Source organism: Poecilia reticulata, linkage group LG8 (genome assembly GCF_000633615.1).
Source record: "Poecilia reticulata strain Guanapo linkage group LG8, Guppy_female_1.0+MT, whole genome shotgun sequence".
Lineage (NCBI taxonomy): Eukaryota > Metazoa > Chordata > Actinopteri > Cyprinodontiformes > Poeciliidae > Poecilia > Poecilia reticulata.
The window spans coordinates 3,495,136-3,509,163 of NC_024338.1; the positions used below are offsets into that span (position 1 = coordinate 3,495,136).

The window sequence follows — 14,028 nt, forward strand, 5'->3', positions numbered from 1 at the left end:
AGCTGTGAAGTGAGATTTGAATCCAGGAGGATAACATAAGAAGGCAATGGCCAGGTTAGCTTACTATGGACTGCAGGTGGCTAGCATATGTTCTCCTGACCGAGTTCTGTTTGGTTTATCCAAGCAAAAGCAGAATAATGCATTCTTTTTTTGTATTTATCAAAAGATATACTCCTGCCTCCATATATACAATGCTTTCTGTCCTTGTGTAGCTTCTTTTTCAGCTTTACTTGACACGGACTCTTGTAAGTTGTATTTTCAATAAGTATTTGTGGCATAATAATAACAACTGAAAAAGTGAGTGGAGATGTATATGGTGCTCAAGTGTCAATATAATTATTAAGCTAAAGCAGGTAGCTTTCAAAGTCCTATCATCAAACTTTATTAGAAAATAAACAAATCATGTGCATAGCACTGAAATGCAATGGTTTTTAACAGATAAACTCAAATGAATCATATTTCGCAACAAAAAGAACAGGTCCAAGAATGGGATACCTCCAGAGAAGGAAGCTCACATATAGCTTAACCATTGACTTATTATTGTAATATAACAGAATAACAAAAATATTTATTGTATTCTTTTTCACTACCATTAGCCTTTATTTATTGCTGCCATAACTAATATTTATTGTCTTTTTTTTCTTAGCCACCCTCTTCCCAATCTTCCTTTTCTTTTGCTCCCAGACTTCTTCCAACATGTGCAGCTGTTTTGCCACAGACAGATGAGATGGCTGAAAATGTTGCTTTGACCACTGTCTAATAGCAAAAAGGCAGACAGATCTATCTAAACTACTCTAATTGTTTCTGACAGCAAATATGTACCATGAAATTGACTTGTGATGAATGCATATAACTGCACATCCATTTGTTCAGGCTGAGGCTTGGTTATTGATACTGAATTTGTGAATGGCAAGAAAACAAGGAAATGAAAGAGAGCGTGAAAAGAATAGGAAAGATGGAGATTTCAGTCCAGCAGCTTTAGGCCTGTTCTGTGAAAATCTGGAGATGTTTAGTAACCTTTTACAATGTCCTTAGTTTTTTTTAACTGCACCCCTCCCAGCTGATCATTGCAATCACCATCAAGTCCTTCCCTGTCATTTTTGATAGATTTGACAGAAATGTGGGAAGTTAGACAGTCCAAATAAAAGACAGGAGTGACAGAGTGACCAAAAGAGAATATTCTGGATGAGAAGCAATAGGAGAAAGTTTAGGGAATGTGTTCCCTGCGTTTGTGTAACTCAGATTTTGTTACTGCTATTTCTCCATCCATCTCCTAGTTGATGAATGTTCATCCCACCCTGATCAGGGACCTCAGACCGAGACGGAACAGAACGATACAGCAAAGATAACAGTAGTTTTGGAGAAATATTAGACTCTCTTTTCATGATAGGAAATAGCTTTATGACAAACATGTTTTACAGTCCGTCAGAGAAGTCCACCCTCCATCCACTTAAGAAATTAGGATTGAAATGAAATAGGATTATAGTTCTCTGCCATTAAATCGCTTTCCAGAGATAATCAAGAGTTATTGGAGGACTGTTAGTTTACACACACCAGAGTTCAAGTGATATCTTAATTTTGGTTTACATTAGATTATTTTCTCTACCAGTTAACTTTGAAGATTAAATATGCTGATTGCAAATTTCATCGGTTGTGCCTCTGTACTTATTTTAGCACCTGTCAATAACGTGTGCCTAGTCTATTTGCCAGGTAGAAGGATAATGGGAAAAAATAGTTTCTGAAATATTTCTTAGACAGATGAGTCAACGGCCAGGTTTTTTCAGAATGTAGATATTTACAGCAAAATTAATGTATGAATCTGGACTGACTGTACATAATTTAACTAAGCATAAAAATACCTCAAGATCAGGACCAGCATGTAAGAGTAATTGGAGTCAGAGAGTCTCTTGTGGAAATGGCAACAAAGTTTTTCCTGTATTTTTAATGCACAAGGATTAATAGCGATTAAGATGAATATATCTTCCGAGGCATGTCAGCATGGAGTTATGCAAAAGTTTAGGACTGTATTTAAAGAAATGAAACCCGGCACTACAAAGCCATAGCAGGCAGAGACAGAGGTTAGTTTCAAGGCATCGGATGTAAAATCAAATTTCTTTTAAGTTATTTTTAATATGTACACAGCATTTTTATAACAACTGAGCATAGTTACTTTATGGCACCATAAAATGAGACTATGTGCATGGAAAATAATATTCCTCTGCATGCTCAAAAAAGTTAGTGACATCATTTAGCCCTATGCAGCTCTGCATAATATTTCACTGGACAGTTGGGTTTGAATTGGTGCTCTGCAGCATGAAGAGCTGATGATGTTTGTAAATGGTTTAATAATCCTTTGTTGTTACACTACCACTTTGAAGTCAGAGAGAAACTGTTGTTTTTGCCACTTTTAAATTAAAGCCAAAGGTTGGCTTAGCATGGGTAACATCCCCTGTAATTTTCTCTATAGCATAGCAAATACTTATAAAACCCATTAATCATCCATGCCTATTTATCCTGGTGCTTATGTCCAGCGGTCATTGAGCGAGAGGTGGAGTACACCCTGGACAGGTTTCCAGTCCATCTGAGGGCTAAATAGAACAAATAACTTTGCACGCACATACTCATATATCTAAGGACAATTTTTAGAGATACCTGTAAACCTGACAGTCATGTTTTTGGACTGACGGAGGAAGCCAGCGTACACTTCATGGAAGAGCATGCAACTCCTTCCAGAAAGGCCTCAGGACCTTCTAGCAAAGCAAAAGTGCTACCAACTGCATCACTGTGTCACCATAATTATAATTATAAAGCCAGTAATCTTAATTTTAAATACATCTTGGAAACCTTTTGAGTCATTCTGTAATTCTCTAAATATCTGAAAACCTTGACCAAGTCAGTCACTTTAACTGTATTAAGTATTTTTAAAAACTATGTATGTGTTGAATACTGATGGTTAAAGTCTTAATTCACCATGTTATGAAAACCCTTAACCCCTAGTGGGTTTCTTCTCACCTTAGTGCTGATCCCCTGGCAATTACCCCCTAATCACACTAATCATATAGTGAGCACAAAGGCCAATTAAAGAGGAAAACACTGAGTCGGATCTAGGTGGGTGTATCTCTGTGTGCGGTAAAAGATTGGTTTAGTCTAAATACAGCTCACTCGGGAGAGGGTTTAAGAGTTGTTAAAGCAGCTTATCCTACACACACGCATAGACACAATTACTGGGGACTCACAAATCTCAAGGTGCACAGACGTGACAACAGGCAGGCAGGCACACACACACACACACACACACACACACACACACACACACACACACCTATTCTAATAGCTGTTTTGTTGTTACATAGCAGCAAAGTAATTTCGTTGAGAAAGACAGAGCAATTCAAAGATAACATTAGCGCTTTCAACACCGATGAGTGTTTCAACTAAGGAAGTTTTCTTAAAACTTTGTTAGAAAGACCTAACGCTAAAGAATACGGTTTACTGACGTCTAATTAAATCAAAGATTATGGGTACTTTAAATTAAAATTGCGATTAATACAGTCTGTTTTGTGGGATAAACCGTGATAGTCAACTATTGGGCTCTTTAGTGCATTCAAGTATCTTTAGCGCATTCATTCTTTATGTCACTCAGTTATCAGAAATATTGAATTTTTTGACAATTGCTTGTCTAGAGTTATCAAAGTAAGGAAAATTCAGGAATTTACATTGGTCTGATGTGATGTGTGATCTTTATTTCTTTCCATGTGGCTTTTATTTTACGTCTCAGTCACAGTGGTTAAAGTGTTCATGTTTACTGGTGCTTTTGAGTCACTTCCCACTTGACTTTCTGCACATGTACCTCATGTCTCACCATGTGACGTGGTCCAGCCACCTCAGCAGCCACAACCATAATGTGTTAGATCTTTTTCTTCCACATAGAGGATAATTAGATAAATAACTGAAAGGTGACTATGTTGCAGGTTTTTGTCTGCTTGTGTAATTCTTTTCAACAATCTTTCAACAATTTTGCTTTTGGTCTACTTGCATATGAAATGGAAGTCTCTTATGAATAGGTTACATGTAGGGAGTGTAAATCAAAGGATTTGTCTGTCTAAATGTTTTCTTTTAAGCCTTTTTTCCCCTCTCTGTCTCTTCCAGAATATCCAAGTTCTGGATTGGTGTGAAAACCACAGACGCTGCGCTCAGGTAAATAAACTTAAGTTGCTATTTACTTTACTTACTTAGACACCTTAAAAAAATACATAGGGTGTCCAAAACGCTGGAGAAAAGCACCTGGAAAAGCTGCAGTGAAACATAATAAAGCCCCTTAAAAATACACAATAATATATTTCAAACATTAAGCATTTTAGACTTCTAAAAACACATAAAACTAACTTTCCATATCACTAAAAGATGATCTCTTAAAATCTCAGAATTATTACATTCTTACAAATTCACAAATAAATCTTATAAATCACAGTTTTTTTTTCTTTTGCCAAACTCAGAAAAATTTTGTTGAATATTTGCAAATCATCGTTTGGATTTCAAATCTTTAAGTGTGCAGCTAAAGTCTGTAAAGTCTTAAAGTCTTAATCTCACTGAATATTGATTCTACTTTAAAATCTATGTCTTGGTATTTTACAAATGTAGTTCACACAATTAATCTTCATAAATCAAGAGTTCAAGTCAAATATGGTAATTAAAAACAGTCCAACATGTTAAGAAAATAACATTTTTAATAACTGAAATTTGGGATTGCGTTTTAGCTGAAACTGACTGCTCAAAACCCTTTGCATACAAATATGTTATGAATTACATTTTTATGTAGAACATCTAGCTTTCTACAAAGTGGCCTTTTGAACTTCCTGCTGAGGTTCAGACATAATCTAAAACCTTTACCCCACATGGAAACACCTGAATTGTATTTTACTTCTGAAAATATTTTGACGCTTTGGTACAAATTCAGATGACAGGTCAGTGAAGAAAAATGTACAGGCATGCACAGTGAAACCTGCTCTGCATGTATTTCAGTAGTCCGTGTACGTATTTATATTTGGGTCAGCGTGGGTTAATGTCAACATCAGCCAACCTCCACCAACAAACCGTCAGGGGATACTGCACTGAGCAAAACATCAGACTTCTACTTTTAACTACACCTACCCCCTGCTGCCTCAAACAAAAAGACAAATCAGTCAGCTCCTTTGAGCTTAAACATCTGGTTGCTCCCTAGTTTTCTTATTCTTTAAGACTCAAATCTAGCTGTTTGGACTTAAGCACAAATAAAGGCACTGTCCAACAACACTTTCTCAAACCTTTTCTGTCAGAGATCATGACACCGCTCGGACATGTGCACTTTCTTACGTCTCAATTGCAAGATTGTTAATTTTTACTGTCTAACAGTCTGTTGAAAGTGGATACAGCCCAATTTGTAAAAGTCATCCTGGTAGGCCAACCAAAATAAATTATAACAGGAAAGCACACATCCAAGTCCTCAACCATAATTGCTTAGATTAATCAAAAGAATGAAATGTACAACAGAGGGTGTCCAACTGTGTTAAATGCTCTCAGAGTGTATTTGCTTAACTGGGAATGTTGAAGAAGTCTGGAGAATGCTGTTTATTTTTATTAATTATGTTCCTGGAGATGATTGTTTGAAAGGAAAAAAAAAAGCTTTATTGTGTTTACCACTTGTTCAGCTAAATGTGCAAAAGAAAAAGGACAGTCATGTTGAAAAGAAAGCACACCCACTGTCAGTTCTAGAATTTTAACCAATGCGTTAAAATTCTAGAATTTTAACAAAACAAGTTTATACCTCATAACTTGTTTAGGAACTTGTTAAACTTGTTTAGATTTTGCATTATAACAACCAAATAATACAGTGTCCTTATTACTTGTTTTCTTAGATGGAAGAACACAAAATCATGCATAACTGTCCAATGGGAAGAAAAGAATACTGGCAGGACAACTGTTAGTTGTCCAGTCCACAAATGTAACTTTTATGAAAGAGTGTCAAGAAGAGCAACAATGCTCAAAGAATACTTGAAGAAGCTTGCCACACAATCTAGGGTAACAATTGCAGGTGCAAGTCTCTACCTGTTTGCACATCTAGAGATTGAAATGTTTTAGCAATTTGTGCACAAAACTTAAAGTTCAGCCAGACTGGATAGTGAAAAATTAGACCTGGGCTTTGATTGAACAACTCTAACACTTGAATAGCCTTTTACCCAAACCATTTGATTCTAGCTCTAGCTGTATGTTTAAGGTTTTCATCCTGCTGGACAGTGACCCTCTGCCTCAGTCTCAAGCTTTGTTTTTGGATCCTCCAAGATGTTTTCTTCCACAATTTTCTGAATTTAGCTCCATCTCAAATTCTTCACATGCTTTTCTCAGCATGATCCATTGATTACATGCATTCAAAGAGAGACTTTCTAATGTCTTATGTGCGTTTATCATGAGTTTCTGTATTTTGTTTTTGATTTAAGGTTTCTAACTTAAAGTAAATAACATTCAGTTTTATGTGTGCTCCTGAACTGCATCAGTCCAACCCAATGAAAGAGATAACAGTGTAAAATGTTATTGTGTCTTTATAAAGCAACTTTGTAGCTATAAGCAATCCAGACTGACAAAAGGCAACTTTATTTGAAACCGAGTCCTCTTGCATCGTCTCATAAACTCCTTTGGCCATATACGGTGCTTAAAAGAGTTTGACATTCGAAACTTTTAACAGAACAATGCTGGGAGTCGTAAAGATAGTTTTCCCTCAGCTCCTTTTGGGTCTGTATGAAAACTTGGGGCAGTTTTTTCTCACAAAGTTTGAGAACATGTAAAATATGCTGAGTTTACTCTGAAGTATTTTTAGACTTAATTTAATCTGAATTAGATTTTGTAAGTTCTATCTATTTTTGTGGGAAGCCTAAATCCTGCAGTCTTATGCTGCTGTACAGCGAAATAAAAAACATGTTGAAAAGTATTAAACACCTTTTTGTATATGTTTTAACTGTTACAGTAATCTCAATCTCTACTGGCATGTTGGATAGAGTTACAAATCGATTAACTGTATCTATTTTCTTCTTTTATAGTTAAAAACTTTACCTAAGTTTTGTTTATTTTCTGAAAATCACCATCTCAGTGCAGGGTAAACAGCAAACAGATAGAAAAAGAAGAAGAAGGAGGAATGAAGTAAATGACATGACAGATAAACATGAGTGTGAAGCTTTATATTCATGTGTTCCTTTGTTTCATCGGTTTCTCTGTATTGTAGACGCGCAAACTGAGCAGATGTTGCGCTAACACATCTGGTTTGTGTCACATCATCAGTGTACTGCTTCTCTCACTCTCTCTCTCTCTGCTTCTCTCCTGGGAAAACACATGTGAGCTCACAAAAATGAAACTGCAGCTCTGTTTCAATTCTCCATCCATCCATCTCCTCTGTCTTTTATCTCTTTCTCCTTTTCACTTTACAGATCACACGCACGCCCAGAGTGGATTTAGTAATCTTTACCAGGTGTGTAAGACAGCAGGATGTACAACAGCAAACAGAGCAGAAGTATTAAGTCACTGAGCATCTCTCTCATGTCGTCCTCTCTTTAGCATTTCATCCTCAAAGCCTATCTAGAAATTTGCTTCAGTTTTAATCAGCATAGGTACTTCTTTGTTTTTAGTTTGTACAACTAAAACTGACTAAAGCTAATGTGCATCATATGGCAGCAAAACTTTGATAGAGGATCGTTTTAATATCCAACTTTATTTTGTTTTTTCCCATTGTTCTATCCAATCATTACGAAAATCCTTTCCAATTGCACATTATCTTCCTCAGTACATAGTCATTTGCATATTTATTTACAACTATGCAAAAAAATTTAACATAGATTTTTGAAGGATTTTTTTTACATGTTTCTAATGCCTGAACCGTACGTTACTGTGTGCATTATGTGAGTAAATATCATTTTAGTTTTAGAACTCAAAACTTTTAGACAAGAAGCTCCCAGTGTTGGAGTTTAAACCCTCTATTGAGGTTGTGAATATTAAGATGCTGTTCAGAAAATTAAACCACACAACAAAAATGATATGCCATCCGTATATGTATTTTTAAAATGTTTTTTTTTAAATCTGAGAGGCAGTTCATTGCATAATTATGCTGCTAACTGAACATAGCATTTTTCTTACATGTCAGTAATTTTTCTCCATACAGTGTGAAAAGTCCCAATATGGACTTTTCAAACTTAAGTCCATATTTGGGACATGGTATGTGTATTGGACTATACAAAATCTTTATGTCAGCATCTTTTAACAGCAGTACATTTTGTAGTTGGTTTTACATTTAATGTGTGGTGATCTGTGTTTTCTGTGTATTTATTTTGAGGTTTTTCTGTGTTTATTAGTCTGTTCCCCTGAGTCTCTGTCTTCCCTGTTGATTGTTCCCAGCTGTGTCTCATTTCTTTGATCCCAGTGTATTTAGTCCCACCTGTTGTCTTTGTCTCTTGTCAAATCCTCATTGTGTGTTCGTCATATGTCGTCTGCCAGTTCCTTGTGTTCCCTGTGCTGCCATTGTCGGATTTATCATTAAAACCACCATTCATCACTTCAACCTGGGTCTGCCTGCGTCTTCCCTCACCTCACCAAACACACCATAAATCATGACATAATGTAATTACTCATCTGGATGGCCATTAAGCCAAGGGTAAAAATCAATTTTATGGCAACAAATCATATGATAACACCTGTAGGCTCTCGGAGGAGTCTCTCTGACAAGAGGGGGTATTATGATGTACAATGGATTATCTATTTCTAAACAACTCCAAAGTAATTTAAAATTTGTTCATGTTGACATTAGCCTATTGAAAAAAATAATAGAACAACAAAACATTGAGCATTTTCAAATGGTTATGTTGTTCTACCCTTTAATAATTGAAACAAATCTAACCAAATCTCCAGTCAGTTAATACTCGTTGCATCTTTTGATAGGTATTTTATTTCTGCAGTTGTTTTTGGGATAGTGCTGCCACATGCTAGGCTTTCATGGAGCTTTAACTTTCTCAAAATATGGTTGTGCTTAAACACATAAATAAACAGAACAACCTTTGAGGTAAAGTTCAAGAAATTTTCACCAGATGAAGAAAATATAAACTCTATTTGAAGATAACCTAAAAACACAGACAGAAGCTTTTTCAGGTTGTATTCACTACATAAGTGAATACAACCTGATAAGTTGTATTCGGGTTGTATTCACTAAATAAGTGAATACAACCTTTTAGGGATTGAACACATCTGGCGGCTGTCTTTCTTTTACCCTCTCTCCCTCCTCCCATTTTCCATGGACCTGTTTCACTGTTTGTCTTTCATCTCCCTCTCCTTTTCAACTGACACTCACTTTTCCATCCACTCCAAACCCACCATCTTGCTCCCCCTACTCCCGTTTCCTTTCCTCCCTGTTTCAGATTGTGGCTGTCATCCCTCTATTGTGGCAGGTGAAGCCATAAAATAGCAGGAGACATGAGAGGAGGGCCCAGTGCCATGGTGTGATTAATTATAACAGAGATATGCAAGGAGCTCCTGTGCAAATTGTACACACATAGTGGCTCAGATAGTCATTAATCTAGGTCCTGTTGTTTTATGTCTTGCTGTGTTAAATAGTAACATTGTCAACCTTTGACCTTAACCGTGTCTACTGAACTCGCTTTCACACACATAACTCATCGTGTCGCATTCAGGTTCAACACTGACTGCTTGTCTCTCAGCGCCTCTTCCACAATTGCAGTGTGTTTGATTTTTATTGATTTATTACATACAAGTGATATTTGAGTGTATAAGGTTTGCACCTCCTTGAAACCACAAATATTTTCAGGTCACATCACCTTCAACTTCTCACCTCTTCTGTTTTACAAGTTTTCTTTAGTTTCATCACTGTTTTTTATTTTATTTTAAAAGAAAAATCAAACCAGATATTTTTTCTGGGATATTTTAGAATCGGAAACTGTGGCATAACTCTTACGCTGCATTCAAACCAAACATGATTTGGATGTCTGGGGTGTCTGGTTTACATAAAATTTTTATGTGGACGCGCGTCTAGAGTGCGTAATAAAAACACGAGGCATATTTTGTGTGTCTAGAGCTGCACGTTGGAAGTGTTTTGAGTGTTCGACTCTCATCAAGTGCATTCAACACTGCCAACACATCTGAATTTTTCCAGTTGGATGCAGAGCGTCAATCAATCAGAGAGACTCCGCTACATGACATAGATGGCTGTAGTTGGTGTCCTGCCAAGAAATGTAGGAACCAATGCGGGTTAACGGGTCCTCAAATTTGGCTCTGGCTGAAAACGACCCTCGTGAGCACGCAGCTAGGTTGTGAACGTCAGTAAATAACTGAAAGCAAGTTATATTCTCGCAATATTTCATCTGGCATTGTACGAAGAGAACAGGAAAGGCAAAATAAATCAAAAGTCAAGAAGCTCCTCCCACCGGGCGTCATTTCATGTGTCTGTAGAGAAAAATGTCAAGCGTCTGACTTGAGGCCTTGGACGCGGTTTTGATGCAGAGAATGCGTTTGGTCTGATTGCAGCATTAGCATCATAAACTCATTTGGTCTGTACATGCATATTCTACAACCACGGAAGCAGGTGTCCATTTCTAGAGGTGTTGAGCTTTGGTTTTCTTTTGGATATACTCTTTAGGCCTGTCAAATTCTTTTCAGTTCTCTGTAAATGGACTGAACTTATATAGCACTTTTTTCCCCAATCATTTTGACCACTCAAAGTGCTTTACTCTAGACACTTTACAAATGCTCACACATTCATACACTGATATGCAGGATTAAATGCTTTGCCTAAGGGCACATTGACATGAGGCAGGAGGAAGCTGGAGTTGAGCCTACAACCTTCCAATCACGAGACGACTACACTTCCCACAGAGCCCAGGTCACCCCCCAGAGTGTGGGTGTTAATTAGTGCCAACAAGGGGTTTGTTCATGTAGTTTCTTAGTTTATTCTTTGTACACTTTGATTTATTTTCTTAGATTCCTGTCAGGCTTTCTCAGTTACTTTGAAGATCCTTTGAGATTTTGTTCAGCTTCTCTTGTGCAAATTAGTCTCCTTCTCTCAGCTTCCCTGCCTGCATTCGGCCTTGGCTGTTACTCATCTGCCTCTAATTAGTTCACCTGCATCTTTGTCTTTCTCCACCCTGCTTCTGGATTTAAGCACCTGGAATTTATTATTGTTACTGGATCCTTCTGTTACTTTGCTGCTTTGCCTGATATCCTATCAGTTTGCTTCCACATTCCATTCCCAGCCGTACCTGCATTTGCTCCTGCAAATGATTTATTTTTATTACATTTCTCAGTTTTTTTGTTTTTTTTTCACCAAATTTTTGCCCTGCATTTGAATCGTTTAACTCACGCAACATAACAGGTGCCGGTTTATGATCCTCTGGTAATATTTGTTTTGGGTTAATTACCAAAAAAGACATTGATTATTGACATAAGAGAAACATGCAAGTTGATCTTAAATGCACCAACAAAATAAATTTTTTAAATTATTGTCCATCTATCATAAAATTGGAAGGAAAATGTTAACATACGAGTTCTGAAAAATGCATCTCTCACCTTAAGGTTAATTTTGTACAACTTTTGACCCAACATTTCTTAAACTGTCCTTGACTTTTGGGATCTGCCAGATCCCATCTCTGCAGAATTGTGCTTCGTGTTGCAGGGTCACATGCCAACAACTAAATCCAAAAAATATTTTACTTTATTAAATCTGTGAAAAGATTTGTTTAGGGATACATTATAATCTACCTTAAACGTTACATTTAAATTGATGTGACTGAACTTGGAAAAGACAAAACATGACTGAACTGTCTCTTTGCATTGTCTTAAAAATTAAGCAAATGTCTTTTTAACCTGAATTGTTTGTGCTGTATCTCTGACTGCAGCAAGGGTCGAAAAATAGCATCGATGCCTTTTCTCTTTCTGGGAATATGAGAATTGTGCAATGTATGATACTGGTGGATTATGTTTCTGTTGTGAAATACTGTTTTGATCTTCTGTGAAGTCAACCAAGTCTAAAGCGTCTTTTCCCCAGGGAGTCATGAAATGTATCATATTGCTTGGCTTAGACAGCTGAGGGAGAAAAAAGAGCACATGATGGATACTGAGTCAGTTTATTGTTACTGCACTATTGATTATTTCCTGATCAGATCTTTTTGTTCTGTATTGTGTTGAGTTTTTTTGTGCTTGGCTCTGACAGAAAAGCATCTCCATGACCAAAGCTGAGGTCAGACGGGAGAAGAAAAGGATAAAAAAGCAAAAGAAATAAATGGATAGAAATTCATACCACACACATTCATGTATAAAAATACAACAAGTCAGTTGTGCTAAATACAAATGCTGGTGTGTAGATTCTAAATAAAAGTTGCAATTTAAATTAAAAAAGTCATAAAAACACAATGAGTTAATGTTCTGCCTGCTACTCAAATTTCTTATGTAATTTGCTTAATGATTGATAGCAGTAAGCTTTGACATCCATTACACTCCAAAAATCAATTTCTTGTTCCTGTATATATTTTTTGCCTTCATTAGTTTGGATCAATAATTCTCAAGACTCTCTACATGTCTTTTTAACGTGTCATAAACTGAAGAGACAAACCAGTGTTTTAACATTTAACATATAACTTTACAAAGAGCAACCTTTTAAAACTGTTAACATTATAGAATTAGAACGTTTTGTTTCCAATTTGCTTTTAACAAATATGTAGAAAAAAATTGTTTGAGCAGCAGAAAAAATATTGTAGCACTACCAAAGTATTATCTTTCTTTTTAGCTATAGAGTGATCCATCTATCAGGACTTTGCTGGATTGTTAACTATGTATGTGCTTTAGATAGTTTTTTTCTTAATTAAATTTTTAGCTGCTATCCAGGACTGCCTCCTATCGGGTGACTTCACCTGTGGCACAGAGGTGAATTGTGGAGTAAAATTGATTGATTTCCTCCACTGCCCAGGGTGACAGTCTCTGTAGAGTGTCATAGAGGTTATGAGATAGTCAGCAACCCAGGAGTCAGCAGACCTGCTGACAAAACTCCTGAATAACGTCTCATACAGCAGGCAAGGTTGGGTGGTGTAGAAAAATGAAAGGACATGGTCCTCACGTTACCACATCTGTTATCCAGGTGAGACTGGAAACAATGCAGCAGAATCCATGTGAGAAACATCTACCCCCACAGGGGGATGGCAACCAAACTTTAGAGGTCAGGAGCAGCCATCACCTGCAATCTTAGGTAGGCCAGAACCAGTCAGCACAAAACTGACTTATATTATACAGTAATATGAGTTGAATGCAAAGTTTGTGAGCCTTGATTGATTTATTCAAAGTATCCTAAGTTTATTTAATTTAGTGAAGTTAGACTTAAGATCTTAATAGAATCAGAATGTAATTTCTGTATATCCAGACTCCATATTTTCTAATAGCTTTAGAGAAAGATTAATTGAGTTAGATATGTAATAATATATTTTACTCTTCATCTTTTGTGTAAAATGTCTTCCAACATGTTTATGCCCCCTGAACTTCTTCAAATATGTTACAGCCAAATCATAGAACATATTTTACTATCAAAAGTTTTTTGGGGAACATTTCTACGACAGTGGCCATTGTAAACAGAAAATAAGTAAATAAATCACCCTAAGTAAATTTCTGCCAAAAAAACTACTCTGAAATTTCCCAGAAAAAAATATTGGAAATTTCTTTCTGAGATTAATCTAAAAAATGTCTGAGTTTTTTGACAGAAAAATTGAAAGAGTCTACAGCTGCATAAATACCAAGACAACAGAAAGGTAATCGTGAGATCAATGCATATAGGTGAAACATAACTATAAACTAGGAAGTACTTATTTCTGCGGCATTCATGCTGAACCTCTTGTTGGTATTTCCTACAAATACAGTAGATGCTGCATTTGTTAAACCCCCTGACCATCAGACTCTATGGTGAGGTGTTGAAGGGGTACCCTAATTTTTCAAAATGGTAAAAACCCAGCACATATGTCTTCAATG

General features: G+C 36.4%; 1 protein-coding gene across 1 annotated transcript in view; it reads left to right on the forward strand.

The window, feature by feature from the left end:
• anos1b (anosmin 1b) overlaps positions 1-14,028 on the forward strand; it is a 47,364-nt gene that overhangs the window by 10,661 nt on the left and 22,675 nt on the right. Inside the window, exon 2 of the mRNA XM_008415171.2 lies at positions 4,147-4,194. Within this exon, the coding sequence (XP_008413393.1) occupies positions 4,147-4,194 (48 nt within the window). The remainder of the gene's footprint in view (positions 1-4,146; positions 4,195-14,028) is intronic.